This window comes from Hypanus sabinus, chromosome 19 (assembly GCF_030144855.1).
Source record: "Hypanus sabinus isolate sHypSab1 chromosome 19, sHypSab1.hap1, whole genome shotgun sequence".
Taxonomy (NCBI): Eukaryota; Metazoa; Chordata; class Chondrichthyes; order Myliobatiformes; family Dasyatidae; genus Hypanus; species Hypanus sabinus.
In genome coordinates, this window is record NC_082724.1 from 10,060,539 (window position 1) to 10,077,052 (window position 16,514).

A 16,514-nucleotide genomic window follows, 5' to 3' on the forward strand; every position below is an offset into this window, starting at 1 on the left:
AGCCCATATGTCTTTTGGACTGTGGGAGAAAACCAGAGCACAGGAGGAAACCCACGCGGTTACAGGGAGAACATACAAACTCCTTATACACAGTGGCGGGAATCGAACGCCAATTGGTGAACGTAAGGAACCAGGAGCAGCAGAACTTTACTCAGATGAAGTCAAATTAAGTCATGACTTGAATGGTGGGCTAGGCTTGAGGGACAATTGCTTCTAACAGTCAAGCTGTAACTCCATTACCTGGCACCTTACAGGTATTTGTCATCTCTTACAGGGTTGGGAAGTGGATGCTCATGCACTTTGGTAGAAGGAATAAAGTTGTAGATTGTTTTCTGAACAGAGAGAAAATTCAGTAATTAGAAGTGCAAACACACATGAAAGGCTTCCTGTAGGGTTCTGTAAAGGTTGCAGATTGAGTTGGTAACAAGCAATAAAAATGCAATGTTAGCATTCATCTTGAGTGGCTAGAATATAGTAAATTCAAGGATGTAATGCTGAGGATTTATAAGACATTGGTCAGACCACATTTGGAGAATTGTGAGCAGTTTTGGGCCCCATTTCTAAGAAAGGATGTACTGGAGATGTGGTTTATGAGATGATTCCAGGAACCAAAAGGGTTACTCTACAAGGAGTACAAGGCTCTGGGCCTACACTCACTGGAGTTTAGAAGAATGAGGAGAGATTTTATTGAAACCTATCAAATATTGAAAGGCCTAGGAAGGATGGGCGTGTAGTGGATGTTTCCTTCAGTGGGGAAGACTAACATCAGAGGGCACAGCCTCAGAATATAATGAGGTCCCTTTATAACAGAGATGAGGAGGCATTTCTTTAGCCAGAGGGTGGAGAAACTGTGGAATTCATTGCCATAGACATTTGTGGAGAGCAAGCTATTGAGTATATTTAAAATGGAGCTTAATAGTATTTTGATTAGTAAGGGCATAAAATGTTATGGAGAGAAGGCAGGAGAATGGGGTTCAGAGGGTTTATAAATCAGCCATGATTGAATGGTGGAGCAGACGGAATGGACCAAATGGCCTAATTCTGTTCCTGTGTCTTACAGTCTGTTCCTTTGCAGTAGTGTTCTGTGTTCTATGTAACACGGCCCCAAGTGATAAACTGCAAGAGAAGGCATGAAATGATCGGAGCGACAGATGAGGAGGTGTGAGCACGGTGCCGAAGGAGCATTGTAATAATGCAACGAGTTGGAAAGAGCCGCACTGAATGCTGACAATGTCCGCTGCCTTTTAACTGTCCAGCACTTTCTGGTCACTGACCAGGGAAGTTGGGAATGCCATTTGACAATAACTACGCTCGACTATAATGGGGTGTGATTTGTGTCTCAGAGTGAACACTGAAGCTGAAAATACTGCAGCAGGTTCACAGAGGGGAAAATCTCACCTCCAGCAGAAAGTAGCAGGTGCTCCAGCTGGTGATCGCCTGGATAAACTCTGCCCCTGAGGAAGCATATTGAGCGGTTGTAGGTAGCTGACTCGCACCGAGAGGGTTCATCAACTCAGTGACAAGCACACTGAAACCTTTTGGGGTTGGTTTATTATCGTCACATCTACTGAGACGCGGTGAAAAGCTTGTCTTGCATACTGTTCATACAGATCAGATCGTTACACAGTGCTTTGAGCTACAGAAAAGTAAAACAATAACAACAGAGAGTTAAGTGTAAAAACTGCCCAGGAAGTGAAGTGCAGGAAACTAGCACGTTCGATCGTGAGGCCAACAGTCCATTTTATTGTACAACAGAGTCTGATGACAGTGGGATAGAAGATGTACTTGAGCCAGATGGTACCTGCTCTCCGGCTTCTGTAATTTCCGCCTGAAGAGAGGGGGAGAAGATAAGATGTCCAGAGTGGTTGTGGTCTTTGATTATGCTGACTGTTTTACTGAGGCAGGAAGAAGTAGAGAGTCTGTAGGGGAAAGGCTAACATCTGTGATGAGCTGAGCTGTGTCCACAACTCTTTGCAGTTTCTTGTGGTCACAGGCAGAGTGGTTGTCATACTAAGCCATGATGTGTCCAGTCAGCTTTCTATGGCACCCCTATAAAACTGCTGAGGACCAAATATCCATGTTTATTTCTTGAGAGATACGTGCCCATCTGCCGACATTGATCTAGCTCCAGTGTCATGGTCCCTATCGTTAATTCCCTATCTTGCTCCTAATTTTCTTTGATTATGCCATGGTCCCGATCATTAATTTCCCTAATTGCTTCCAATTGTCTTTAATAATGGCACACCTGGTTTCCATCAAAGACTCACAACCACTCGTTGCCAGTTTGTTGATCTTTTTTCCTGTGAGTAAACTATGTTTCCCGATTGCGTAGAACCTTTTGTTCTAAGTTTAGCTCCAGTTTCAAGGTACCTATGAGACTCTGGTTCACTGAGTCAAAACTCCATGTCAAGGTTCCATATCAGGGCTCTGTGTCACGATCCCTCCTGCTTGCTGTTTGGTGTTTACGCCCGTGTAAACATCCAAACTCAGTCTCCGTGGCCATGTCCTGCACTTGGGTTCACTTCAGTCGCTCATTGTAACATCCAGACTGGCAATGGAGCGGGACGATTCGTTCCTTCAAGGTGTTTGTGCTGTTGGTCTCAACTTGGAGTTTCCCATTTAAATGAAATTAACATCCAGCCTAATGGGACAGAGTGTTTCCAACCATGTGGGTCTCCAATCCTGTCATGCGACAATCCCCTGGCAGATGTAGGAAAGGATATTTTAGCAAAGGCTGCCACACAAAATGAGAATCTGTTTTTTGTTCGTTCGTTATGTGCCATATCGTATGATGTTGGTGATCACGGTCTTTCCATGACCATGATTGTTCATACCAAATTTTTCTACAGAAGTGGTTTGCAATTGCCTTCTTCTGGGCAGTGTCTTTACAAGAGGGGTGACCCCAGCCATTATCAATACTCTTCAGAGATTGTCTGCCCGGTGTCAGTGGTCACATAACCAGGATTTGTAATCTGCACCAGCTGCTCATACGACCATCCACCACCTGCTCCCATGGCTTTTTGTGACCTTCATCCAGGAGGGGCAGTGGAGGGTGCTAATCAGGTGCTACACCTTGTCCAAGGGTGACCTGCAGGCTAGTGGAGGGAAGGAGCACCTTCCACCTCCTTTGGTAGGGATGAATCTTCACCCTGCCACACATGTATAAAAAAAATTCATGTTTTTTTTTACTGTGTTTTTAAATTATTGCGTTTTTTTGCCTTACTGTGTTTTTGTACTGTATTGGATCTGGAGTAACAATTATTTTGCTCTCCTTTGCACTTGTATGCTGGAAATGTCATTAAACAATCTTAAATTTTAAAAATAATCCCAAGGTGCATTGGAGTGATTACATTATGCTCTTTGCAGATGATGGAACAAACCAGAATGAGGTGGGAGATAAATACATCTCAGAAATTCTCAGATGCATCTCCATCCTGCCACCAAGATCAGTTTTAGGTTCATTAATTGATTTAATAATTTGTTATTTTCACTCAAAAGATGAGCTAGGATGCTCTTTGACTCTTTTCACCTTCTCTGCCCTGGGCTGCTGCAACTTGCATTGAGATATATTATATAGAATATCTTGGGAAAAATCACACAGCAATTCAGATACAGCCTCTTCCCCTCCACCATCATATTTCTGAATGGTCCAGGAACACTATGTCATTATTCCATTTTTCTTGCACTTCTTATTTCTTTTGTAATTTGTATTAATTTTTATATCTGTGCACCGTACAACTGAAGTACTCCAGTAGATTTCACATCATATAGATAGTGATAATAACCTGATTCTCATCCTGAGCGAAATATTGGAAGATCACTGCAGAAAGCGTCACAGTAGCGTAGCAGTTAGCCCAATGTTATTGCAGCTCAGTTCTGGCGTCACCTGAAAGGAGTTTGTACATTCATCCTGTGACAGCGTCGGTTTCTGCCGGGTGCTCTGGTTTCCTCCCACAGTACAAAGACCTACCAGTTAGTAGGTTAACTGGTCATTGTAAAATGTCCTGTGATTAGGCTAGTTTAAAATAGGCAGATTTCTGGGTAGTATGGCTCATTGTGCTGGAAAGGCCTGTTTCACACTCTGAATAAATAAATATCGACCCATTGATGCGTTGGCCGTCTCCTACTGCGAACCACATTCTCAAGGCTTGTTCATAGATTCTGTAAAGTAACGAAGAATACTCACGAGGAGGCACACGAGGGAAGTACAAAGAAAGTTTAAGTGCAAGAAGACAAACTCAGCGAAGGCGAAAATCTGAAAGGAAGAACAAGGGGGATACACATTGAAAGGAGAAACATGTTCCGTTCACCGGGGGAAACTGAACAAAAGGCCAGCATGAGATGGAGGCAGGGAGATCATTACAAGAACAGAGATTTCTTTTTATAATGTTACCAGTTAAAAAAAACCTCAACTTGTATTGATGAATTTGTTAGCGATAACATTTGCAAGGGCTGGCATCAACTGAGATGGAAATGCTTTTCACTCCATCGGCTCACCTGCACCATCCAGCAAACTGCCTTTTCCAAAAAGCTCCTTTCTGGAAAGTGCAATGGGGCTATTAAAAATAAACTTCATGCCACCTTAAATGTTTCTTCTAGTTGATTAACAACCCCCACCCCATCTATTGCCCCAGTCACTGGACTGCACGTCAAACATATGAAGCCATGTTTTATAATTCTGCTTTCATTGTAAATACATGTTGGTATTTTGGTATTGATGCACATTTTATTCTATATCTGTACTTTAATCTCTCATTTATATTTATGTAATTCTTTATTCTTTATAATTGTTGAATGTTATTGTTGCATATCACACCTTGACCAACACACCACGGCAAATTCTTACATGTGGCGAATAAAGGTGATTCTGGATATCTCCTCCATCTCAGGACTGTATATGGTGAAATATATGTACTTTGATAATAAACTTATTTTGAACTTTTAAGCTTCAGAGGCAGCAGTTAACACGGCACCAGCGACCTCCGATTAGGTTTCAATTCCTGCCACAGTTTGTAAAGAGTTTGCACATTCTCCCCATAACCATGTGGGATTCCTCCGTGTGCTCCGTTTTCCTGCTACATTACCAAGAAGCATGGGTTAGAATTATAAAGTTGTGGGCATGTTGGGTTGGCTCTGGGGGTGTGGTGACACTAGCGGGCTGCCCCCAACACATCCTCAGACTATGTTGGCCGTTGACACAAACAATGCATTTCCCTGTGTGTTTCAATGTACACGCTATTAATCGTTCATCTTAATCTTTAGAGGCTTGGAAAGCATGGAGAGGAGTGGGTTTTTTGTTTTGTTTGCAGATCTTTACTGGCACCTAGTGGCATCACTGAACTGAAAGGATATGAGTTCCGAATCAAAAGGGTGGGTGGAAAACCATACAAGTAGAATGGGTCACCTGGGGAGTGGCGGTGTGGCCGATTTAATGTTCGGGTTCCAAAACATTTCGAAAAAGAACTTGCAGGGCACTGAGGAGAGTGTAGAAGGCTGCAACTATCTGAATGTAGTCAACAGGCCAAATAACCTCCTTTCTTTAGTAACCAGATTAAAGATAAAGGATTAGCTTCATTTGTTGCATGTACATCACAACAAACAGTGAAATCCAGCATTTGTGTCAATGACAAAAACAGCTTAAGGATGTGCCCGCTTTTGGTGCCAACATAGCATGCCCACAACATGCTAACCCTAACCGGTATGTCTTTGGACTGTGGGAGGAAACCCATGCAGTCAAGGGGGGAAACGTAAAACTCCTCACAGGCAACTGTGGGAATTGAACCCCAATCCATGGCTAGCGACGTAAAGCATTGCATTAACCACTTCTGTATTAATCAGTTTTACTCAAACTTTGCACAAACTCAGTATATACCCCCATAGCCCAGCACATGATCTCTTCTCATTGCTACCAACAGGTAGGAGGTTCATTAGCCTGAAGACACTTATTCAATGTCTTAGGAACAGCTTCTTCACCTCCACCATCAGATTTCAGAACGGACAATGAACCCATGTACACTACCATTATTTTCTTTGCTCTCTTTTTACACTACTTATTTTAATTTTAATATATGTATCTTATTGCAATTTATAGTTTTTATTGCAGTGTGGCAGGGTGGAGATACGTTTCTACCAAAGGAGGTGTGAGGTGCTCCTTCCCTGTGATCGCCTGCAGGTCACTCTTACCTGCTTAGCCCCCGATCGAGGCCATGGGAGCAGCTGGTGGACATCACAAGTCCTGGTTATGTGACCACTGAAGTCAGGCAGACAATCTCTGAAGAGAATTGATAATGGCTGGGGTCACCCATCTTGTAAAGACACTGCCCAGAAGAAGGCAATGGCAAACCATTTCTGTAGAAAAATTGGCCAAGAACAATCATGGTTGTGGAAAGACCACGATCGCCCACGTCATTCGACATGGCTCATAATGAACAAAGGAGTGAATGTATTGCTCTGTATCTCTGCTGCAAAACAAATTTCATGACCTGCTGCATGCCAGTGATATTAAATCCGATTGTGATATCAGCACCATCTGAAGTCTGGCCTGTGATAATTTATGAAGCCGAACAACAGTTGTAACGATGCAGTGTTCTGACATGAACAAAGTCACTGCGGAGACAACTGAAGCTGGTAGATAAAGAAATGTTTTAATCAGCAAAAATGAGCAACACAGATCATAGAGACACTCTTGGAAAAAGAGGCCTGCTCGACCCAATATTACATGTTATTTTGTATGCTAAAGATCAAAGGCAACAGCAGGACAATTCTACAGTTACAATGCATCTACAACACCTCCCTTGAACTACAGGTAGTTTTCAAACACCTCCTCCTTCACCACCCAAAATTAATGTTAATCCTCACTGACTCTAGGCCACATTCAGGCATACGCAGGTTTCTGTGGTCAAACGCAGGCCATTGTTCAGAGCTACTGTTTAAATTCAAGCTACAATCCATGTTCAGTTCTGGAGTCTGGCTGCTGTTAAAGTAAGTATTTGCTATATATCATAATTCCAGACTATGCCCTAAAAGTAGGATTGCGGAGATGAAGGTGGTTGTGTGATGCAGTTGCAGTTCAAAGTCTCGGGCCCCTCATCTGAACCCAACTCAGGAGAGGACGGAGGTGGTTCACCCCCGTCTATGGTACGACAAAGTCAGCCTGCTCAGTCTTACTGAACTTAAAGAGCAGGGGAAGAAAGCTCTGAAAGCCTCTTCCAGTCACGGCAGAGTAATATTGGCAGAGGGCAGAACAGTAGCACAACGCTTCACAGTTATGGTGACCCAGCTTCAATTCCCGCAGTGCCTGTAAGGAGTTTGTATATTGAGCTCCTGTCCACAATCCCACAATCCAAATACGTACCAGTTAGTGGGTTACTTGGTCATTGTAAATTGTCCCGTGATTAGGCTAGGGTTAAATCAGGAGATTGCTGGGCGGTGTGCTGTATAGAACTGTGATGAAACAACACACATAAAATGCTGGAGGAACTCAGCAAGTCAGGCAGCATCTAAAAATTGGACTAAACAGTCAATGTTTCATGCCGAGACCCTTCATCAGGACTGGAAAGGAAGAAGTCGGAATAAAGTGGGGAAAATGTTGTAACTCACAGTTGAGTTGCAAAGAAAGTTGGGGAGTGGAAGGGAAGATGAAAATGAAAGCAGGCTATAATAGGTCAGTGACCAGAAGGGATTGAATAATATTGGCCAAGAAAGAGAGGTAAAGGATAGTGAGTAACAATTGGGGTATAGGTTACAAATGAATAAAACCTGGAATTGGAATAACAATGGACATTGGAAATATGAAACACAAGACTGGAACACAAGCTGGGACAACTTTTCTCAAACTGCTAAATTCAATGTTGAGCCAACGAAGATGTTGTCTGGCTTATCAGGTGCTCTACCTCAAATATACAGTGAGTTTTATTGGACCTCTGTTGGGACACAGAGTGGGAGTGAATCAAAGAATTGGACAGACAACTGACAGCAGGCAAGGTCCTCTGAAATGACCTAACAAGCCTCTCAAAGACAACTAAGACCAATACATGGTAGCCAGGGAAGGATTAAATAGAACCCGAAGAATCCAGGTACAGATCCTTCCTTGTTTATGGCAGAGTTCTATTCTTAGTGGAGACACAAGAGACTACAGAGGCCGTTATCTGGAATGATGGACAATCTGTTGAAGGAACTCAACAGGTCAAGCAGCATCTGCAGGGGGAAAGGAACTGCCAGTATTTTGGTTCGAAACCCTGCATTAGAGCTGAGAATAGAGAAGGGAGACATCCAGTATGAAGAGGTGATGGGACGGGTAGAGGAGTGTCTAAGGTGAATCCTGTCTTGTTCTTGTGAATTGTCCATAACACAAAAAGTTCATGTCAGGTATGTGACCATAAGCAGTGCTCCCATGTCAAAGGTGGTGCCTGCAGACTTGCAGCAGGTGGTAAGTTCATAGCACTGGTCCTCCAAGCACTTGCTTGTATCTATGGGCTGTACATCAGCTAGGATTTCATCACTTGGATTAACACACACAAAATGGAACCTAACAATTCGAACAGCATCTACGGATGGGAATAAACAGTCGATCTTTCAGGCCGAGTCCCCTCATCAGGAGCAGAAGCCAGAACAAGAACGAGGAGCAGTAAAAGCTGGCAGGTAAAAGGTGAAACCAGGTGACGAGGAAGGTGCATGAGGGAGGGGGTGAATGATGCGAGAAGATGGGAACTGATAGATAGAAAAGGTTAAAGGGCTGGAGAAGTAGTAATCTGATAGGAGAGGACAGTGGACTATGGAAGAAAGGGGAGGATGGGAGCCAGAGGGCAGGTGATCGGCAAGTGAGAAGGGGAGAGGGTAACTAGAATGGGGAATGGTAAGAGAGGAGGAGGGGGGAGAAATTAACAATAGCTGAAGAAATCGATGTTCATGTCATTGGAGGCTACTCAGACAGAATATGAGAAGTAGTTCCCCCAACCGGATTTTGGCCTCATCATGGTGGCAAAAGATGAGCTATGTGGACTGACACGTCGGAATGGGAAGTCAAATTGGGGAAATGGATAGCCACCAAGTGATCCTGACTTTTGTGGCAGACAGAGTGAAGGTGCTTGACAAAGTATTATACGGTCAATACAACTTATGATTTCTTGAAGGAGAGATTAACAGCCTGGGAACTTCCACAAGGTGCCTGCTGTGGCAGATGGAATAGAATTTCACCGTCCCCATTTATACCGATTCCAATTACATACTTACAGATGTAACAAAATGAAGGAGTTTCTGTCAATTTCCAGAAGCACATAAACATGCCTGTTTATAATTACCTACCCAGATCACAGAGCAATCAGCTCTTCCTGCCACATCCTCAAAGGACTGGCGCACGTTTGGCAACATTCGAGATGCTGGGATCCGGAATTAGCCAGCAACTGCAGAGAGACTGATCTCTCAGTAGAAGTCAACTCAGTATTAAATCCAGGAGGGGTATTCTGGTCTGTGGAGGCTCCGATTTCTTCCAAAATTGGCAGCTGATTTCAACATGTTGCATGCAGTACTGAGATCAAAGATCGAAGAATGAAGGATGATCGAAAGTCCAAGTGTCGAGGCCCAATGGCTGAAGCCGCAAGTCTGTGAATCTGTGCCTTCATGAAGTCAGAAGCTCAATGTCTGCGAGTCAGTGAGCCCACTGGAGCAGCCTGTCCAGGGGCTGGAGGACTGTCTGTGAGTGTGACTGGGTGGGAGGGAAGAAAGGGGCTTCTTTTGGGGTTACGTTGTTCTGCTGAACTTGGTGGGCACTCTATGATGGCGCTGGAACGTCTGGTGACATTTGCGGGCTACATCCTCGGGTGGGTTGGCTGTTTATGCAAACGAAGTGTATGTTCCAATGTACATGTGATAAATAAATCTGAATCTGAGAGTGAAGTGCAAAGATGGATCGTCTAGGTTGCCAGGATTGGAGACCATGTCTTAGGAGGATAGGCTGAGCGAGCTAGGGATTTCCGCTTTGGAGCAAACAAAGATGAGAGGATTCTTAACAGAGGTGTACAAGATCTTAAGAGTCATAGATCAAGTGGACAATTAGAGACTTTTCCCAGGTCATAAATGGCTAATATGAAGGAGGCATCATTTTATGGTGATTATACGAAAGTATAGGTGAACGGGGATGTCAAAGGCAGGTTTATTTTTACAGAGTGTGGTGGGTGCATTGAACACCTTGCTCGGGTGGTGGTAAAGGTAGGTACATTCAGGGAACTTAAGAGACTCTTAGGTAGGCACATGGATGTTAGAAAACTGGAGGGCTATGCAGCAGGGAAGGGTTAGATTAATCTTAGATGTAGGTTAAAAGATCGGCATAACACAGTGGGCTGAAAGGCCTGTACTTTGCTGTAATGTTCTATGAACTTCAGTCACATCACTCTTCATGGGAGACATCGAAACCTTGCAATAGTAATACAAAACACACACAGCAGATAAAGTGAAATCAGATTTATTGACATGTTAATTAAACCACAGAGGCATATTAATTCAGTAATCAATGAGATTTGTTTCTGTACAAAATAATACTGTGGACCTGTACTGGCCTAACTTTGAGAGGTAATTCCAGGGAAGCCTTGACAACTTGATGTCACACAAGGCATTAGCACAACTGTCACACTGATTCCGTTATCGAGTAACTAGATACTATATGCATTGGGCGAATCACACCACCACCCAAATAAATCTATCACTGATACCAGTTAAAATGAACAGCACCTAAAAAGAACCTTTTGCAATTGTAAGATATCCTGAAGTATGTGCTGTAGTTTTGTAATGCAGGAAATGCACAGGTGGTCGAGAAAAAGAAATTATTTCAATACCTAATCCGTTTTGGTTTTATGAACATAAGAAATAGAATTGTTTGGGGGCCTGTGCTCGGATGGTTGTGCATTTATCTGAGAGGACAGACACATTTATCTGAGGCCTTCAGCATGTTCTCTTTGTCGAAAAGCAGCACTTGTGCAATGCCCACTAGCTTGGGTCCAGGGTTAGCAAGCTAATCTAAATTTGTAAAGGGACAAAATTGTGCTTTTAAGCTCAAATCTGTAAGCACACACCTGAACCTTTTTCATAAACACCCTGGTCACTGATTCTAATGTTCAGAATTAAAGTGGAATCCAGGAAACAGGTGTGAAAGGCCAGTATTCAGACCACTGCAGTAGGTGTTTTTATTGTCTATGTGGCTCAGCTCATGTCCACCTTCACTTTTCACCGACAGGTGGCTCGACACAGGTTAAAGAATAACTCACATAACATCCAGAGAAACTCAGCATGTCAGACAGCATCTATGGAGGGAATAAACAGTCACCATTTCGGGCCGAGACTCTTCAACAAGTCCTATCCCGAAACATCGACTGTTCATTCGACTCCATAGATGCTACCTGACTTGCTGAGTTCTTCCAGCACGTTGTGTGTGTTACTCTAGATTTCCAGCATCTCTTGTGTTTGTGTTCAGATTAAAGGACGCTGGGAGGACAAAAGCAAGGCTTGGTTCTGTGTCTAACAGGGAAAGCCATGCAACTCACTGTCAAACAGTGTGCAATTGCTGGCTTTGTAATAATAAGACAGATGAGTAAATCATTGACTTTGAGGAGGGCCTCAGAATCTATCTTTCCGCCTTGGATAAAGGGAACCTTAGACCAAAGGGTTCCATCATGGGCACCAGACTCCCCAACACTGAGGACATCTACAATTAGTGATGTCTCAAGAAAGCAGCATCCATCATTAAAGACCTTCACCATTCAGGACATGCTATCTTCTCATAACTACCATCAGGTAGGAGTTACAGGAGCCTGAAGACCCCCATTCAACATTTTAGGAACAGCTCCTTCCACACAGCCATCTGATTGGACCATGGCCCCATGAACACTAACTCAATTCTTTGCTTTATTTTTGCACCAATTTCTGTATAGAAACCAATTGTTGTAACTCAGACTAATTTTTAAGGTATTGCACTGAACTGCTGCCACAAAACAAATTTCATAATAGATGTCAGTGATAATAAACCTGATTCTTATTCCGATTCTCTTATACTGCTTTGTTAATGGCATAAAACATGAACTTTCTTTTAAATAGACATTCAAACAGACACTTGAAGGAACATTCCCAAGGCCATTGATGTTAATGGAAACCAGATCTGAATTTCCAGTGAAATCTAGCATATAGAACTAGAAAACATCATCTCCAGAACAAGTTGGTAATAGCCCCAGGAATTCACTGCAGTTTAGAAGGTGGCCGTAGATAACTGGCTAAACCAAGCGATTTATTTTATTTCTCCAAAACACAAATAATTCTGCAGATGCTGGAAATCCAGAGCAATACCAACAAAATAGTGGAAGTACTCAGCAGGTCAGGCAGCATCTATGGAGAGAAATAAACAGTAGATGTTTCAGGCTAAGACCCTTCATCAGGACTTTATTTCTCCTTTGCTCCCATCATCCAGTGGTTATATCCTGAGCTTTTGTTAAACCATCACCCAGATTTGTGCTGAATAATCATTTAGTCATTCAAGAGCCATCCACAAAATATAATTAATTGTCCACTATGTAAAGCAACCACACAGCTTCTGATATAATCACAAATTATGACCAATATTTAAAACAAAGGCACATATTAAAACATTAAAATAGCGCTGAAGTCATTCAATGAAAATTACATTCAAGTATCAGACTCAAATGACTTAATTAATGCATTTAATACAGAAAATTAAATCTTGGAGCAGGCAGCAAATACCCAAATGCTTCACAGTCTGTGCTTCTCAAAAAAAGTGCTACATTTTTATCAAATTATAATTTAATTCAGTATATTGTGACTTTGGAACTAGGAGGTATCAGAAGCAAACCCAAAGACAGCAAATTCTAAAGGGTAACAGTGTCTACAACTTCACTGATTCAAGCTCTGTCCATACTTAACTCAATGCCTTCCCATTAGCCCTCCTGGATGGCAGGGTGGAGATTCGTCTCCACCAAAGGAGGTGTAAGGCGTGCCTTCACTCTGCTGGCCTGCAGGTCACCCTCGGTCAAGGAGCAGCACCTGCTTAGCACCCCCCGATCAGGGTTACGTGAAGCCACAGGTATAGGTGATGGATGGTCATATGAGCAGCTGGTGCAGATCATAAATCCTGGCTATGCATTGATGCCAGGCAGACAATCTCTGAAGGGTATTGATAACGGCTGGGCTCACCTTCATGTAAAAGACACTGCCCAGAGGAAGGCGATGTCTAACCACTTCTGTAGAAAAGTTTGCCAAGAACAATCATGGTCATTGACTATGATCGTCCACATCATACAACATGACACACAATTATGATGACGACTAGCCCTCTGGTCCTCTTGTTTCATTCAGAGGCAATTAGAACCTTCTCAAGGGGTCAGCAAGCCACATTGATGGCCCAGTTGGTAAAAGGAGCATTGTCCTCAGGCAATGAGATCTTTCATCTCTGGTCATGCTTTGCTGTTCATGAGACACTACAGAATATCTCTCAGGCTAGCTCGTGCTTCTCTGTCTTCACCATTATCTGACCAAAGAGACGAGTGCACATCAGCTCAGCACTGAACCATTTGGTGAAAAGGTTCAATAGTTCAGTGCTGATTCATCTGTGGAAGGTGAAATAGCACTGGGATTCTGAGAAGCCCACATGTTCAGCACTGCCATGGAAGGCATTTTGTGTTGACACTGGATAGTTTCTGTCTTAACACACCTTCCTTACCATGTTGTAATACCCTTCTCAATCTCCTCCTACAAACACAAGAGATTCTGCAAACGCTGGAAATCCAGAGTAACACACACAAAATGCTTGAGGAATTCAGGAGGTCAGGCAGTGTCTATGGGAAAGAATAACAGTTGACATTTTGGGCCGAGACCCTTCACAGGACTGACAGGTCTTGGCCCAAAACGTCGACTGTTTATTCATTTCCATAGATGCTGCCTGACCTGCTGAGTTCCTCCAACATTTTGTGTATGTTAAATGGTAGTGTCATTGGGCAGTAGTTAATAGGCACTTGTGGCACATATTCACAGGAACATGAGCATGCAGGTAGAAGCCACATGCCAACACTTCTCAGTTTGGGGAAAAAAAACAGGGCTTCCTTTCTTGACTGCTCAGTGGCAAAACTGGAACTGTAAATTCTTATCACGATCCACAGGTAACAGCTCAGTGCTATTCGACAAAGAGTCAACATAACCAATCTTCCCACTAAACAGTGCCCGCTGACAGAGCTCCAGTTGTCCATACTGCCAACTAGACACAATGCAGATCAAGCTTCATGTAAATTAGTGATCATCAGAAGTTATGTTTAGTCACCATGAAATCCACAGCCAGGCTCCCACTCTGTACACAAAGGCAAGCAGCGTAGATACGCAACGGACATTCACAGTCCATTCTTCCACTCCGCACTCGAAGGCAGGAGTTATGAGGGTCAGTCGGTCAGTGCCCCAGACTTCAAGCCTAGAGTTCAGGGTCCCGTCATCAACTAGCGCCAAGGTTCATACTGAAGATTGGAGCCCGAAAGTCGATCGATAGTCTGGAAGTCGAAGCCCGATAGCTGAAGGCTGGAGATTGAAGGCCTGCCTGGGGTTGGAGGACAATCCACGTGTGTGGGGAGGTGAGAGGGAGGAACAGGGCTTGTTTTTCCATTGTTTGCTGTGTTCTGTGTTGTTCTGTCAAGTATTGTGGGCATCCTATGTTGGCACAGAATATGTGGAGAAACTTGTGGGCTGCCCCTGGCACACCCGAGGTTATGCTGGTTGCTAACTGTCTCTTTCATGTACGTGTGATAAATAATAAACAAATTAGTTAGTCAACATGGAATTGTAGCAATAATCCAGAACTATTTAAAACCTTTAGTACTCCGAATCTGAAACACAGAAACAGCAGAATCGACCCTAATGCAAAGTACAAATCAATAAGATATACAAGTGTGGGTTTGCAAAAGGATAGAATTGCAGGCTCCTGTTAAGGCCAGGCCATGGTGTTGTTCCTGAGAGACAGAGGGCTGGTTGTTTCAGTACTTACTGCAGATTCCTAAGCTCTAGTCTTTCATTGATTCCATCATGGTTATTATTCTATAGATTTATCGAGTATGTCCACGAGAAAATTAATCTCAGAGTTGTACTTGGTGATGTACATGTACCTTGATAATAAATTTACTTTGAGCTCAAACGGTAGTACAGGAGCCAGGGGGTAACGCTCACTTAGTAAGATGAAGCACATCTCTCTTCTCAAATCCAACAATGTAGCTGTGAAGCATTCCTCAGAGTGCAAATCTGTAAATTTCCCGAGAGGTCTAAAATCCACTGTACGTTCAAGGGTGATCGTGTTAAAGGAAACCCTGGTCAACATTGTGCTAAAATCATATCCAATATTATTTAGTTCACGATTGGCAATGGACAACCTTTCCCTTATAGTGTGCATTTTTCATAGTGTTTGCCAAAGCAGGTTTATGTTTTACTGGGAGAAGGCTGAATAATGGCAATAGGTATCAGTGCAGTTAAAGTCTTGGGCTATGAAACTGTAACCAAGAACCACTTTTTCACCTACCCGATAGGTCATACTAGCCCCAGTACGTGTATCATGTTGTTTGGAAGTTATGGCTCAAATACAGCTAGATGACAAGGCTTTACTTGGAACCCAGTCATCTACTGAACATTGTTAAGGCAAATGTATGAGTTTTATATATAAAGTACATTCCTTAAGAAAATTATAAAATTTTGATTTGCGAAGTATCAGATGATAGAATGCTATTCCTGATTCAGCTTGTTGAAGATTGGTCAAACCTTTCCGGTCCCGCTTCACAACTTCAACAATTCTTGCTCCCCTTCACACACTGGGTACCAACCAGTCCAGAAACTTCATGCCCAACTCAAAACCGAGGAAGCAGGCCTGAAAGTAAAGCATAACAAACAGACAGAGTCAACGTTGCATGTTTGGACATCTTGTTTTAGTTTCAGAAAAACACAAGAGATTCTGCAGATGCTGGACATCCAGAGTAACCCACACAAAATGCTGGAGGAACACAGCAGGTCAGGCAGCATCTGTGGAGAGGGATTAACTATCAGAGTTTCAAGCTGGAAAGGAAGGGGCAAGAAACCACAACAAGAAGGGAGGGGGAGGAGCACAAGCCGACAGGTGAGAGATGAGACCTGATGTGCAGGAAGGTGGGTGGCTGGGGAGGAGGTAAAGGGCTGAAGGAGGAGAGTGGACCATGGGAGAAAGGGAAGGAGGAGGGACACTAGAGGGAAGTGATAAGCAGGTGAGGAGAAGAGGTAGGATCGGAGCCAGAATGGAGAAATGGAAAAGGGAGAAGCCAGAGGGGGTGAGAAATTATCCAATGTTTGAGAAAACAATGTTCATGCCATCAGGTTGAAGGCTACCCAGAAAGAGTTGCTCCTACAATCTGAGAGTGGCCTCATCATGGAGGTAGAGGAGGCCACAGACTGACGTGTCAAAATGGGAATGGGAAGTGGAATTAAAATGGTAAGCCACCAGGAAATCTAGCCCGCTTGAA

At 43.3% G+C, this 16,514-nt stretch overlaps 1 protein-coding gene across 2 annotated transcripts in view; it reads right to left on the minus strand.

Moving 5' to 3' along the window:
- Window positions 1-16,514, minus strand: part of prkar2aa (protein kinase, cAMP-dependent, regulatory, type II, alpha A) — a 336,630-nt gene that overhangs the window by 278,022 nt on the left and 42,094 nt on the right. The window contains exon 9 of one of the 2 annotated variants that reach the window (XM_059943984.1): window positions 10,444-15,889. The exons of the other annotated variant lie outside the window; for it this stretch is intronic. Within the exon in view, the coding sequence (XP_059799967.1) occupies window positions 15,827-15,889 (63 nt within the window). The 3' untranslated portion in view covers window positions 10,444-15,826. Of the gene's footprint in view, window positions 1-10,443; window positions 15,890-16,514 lie in introns of those variants that run through there. 2 annotated transcript variants of the gene reach the window in all.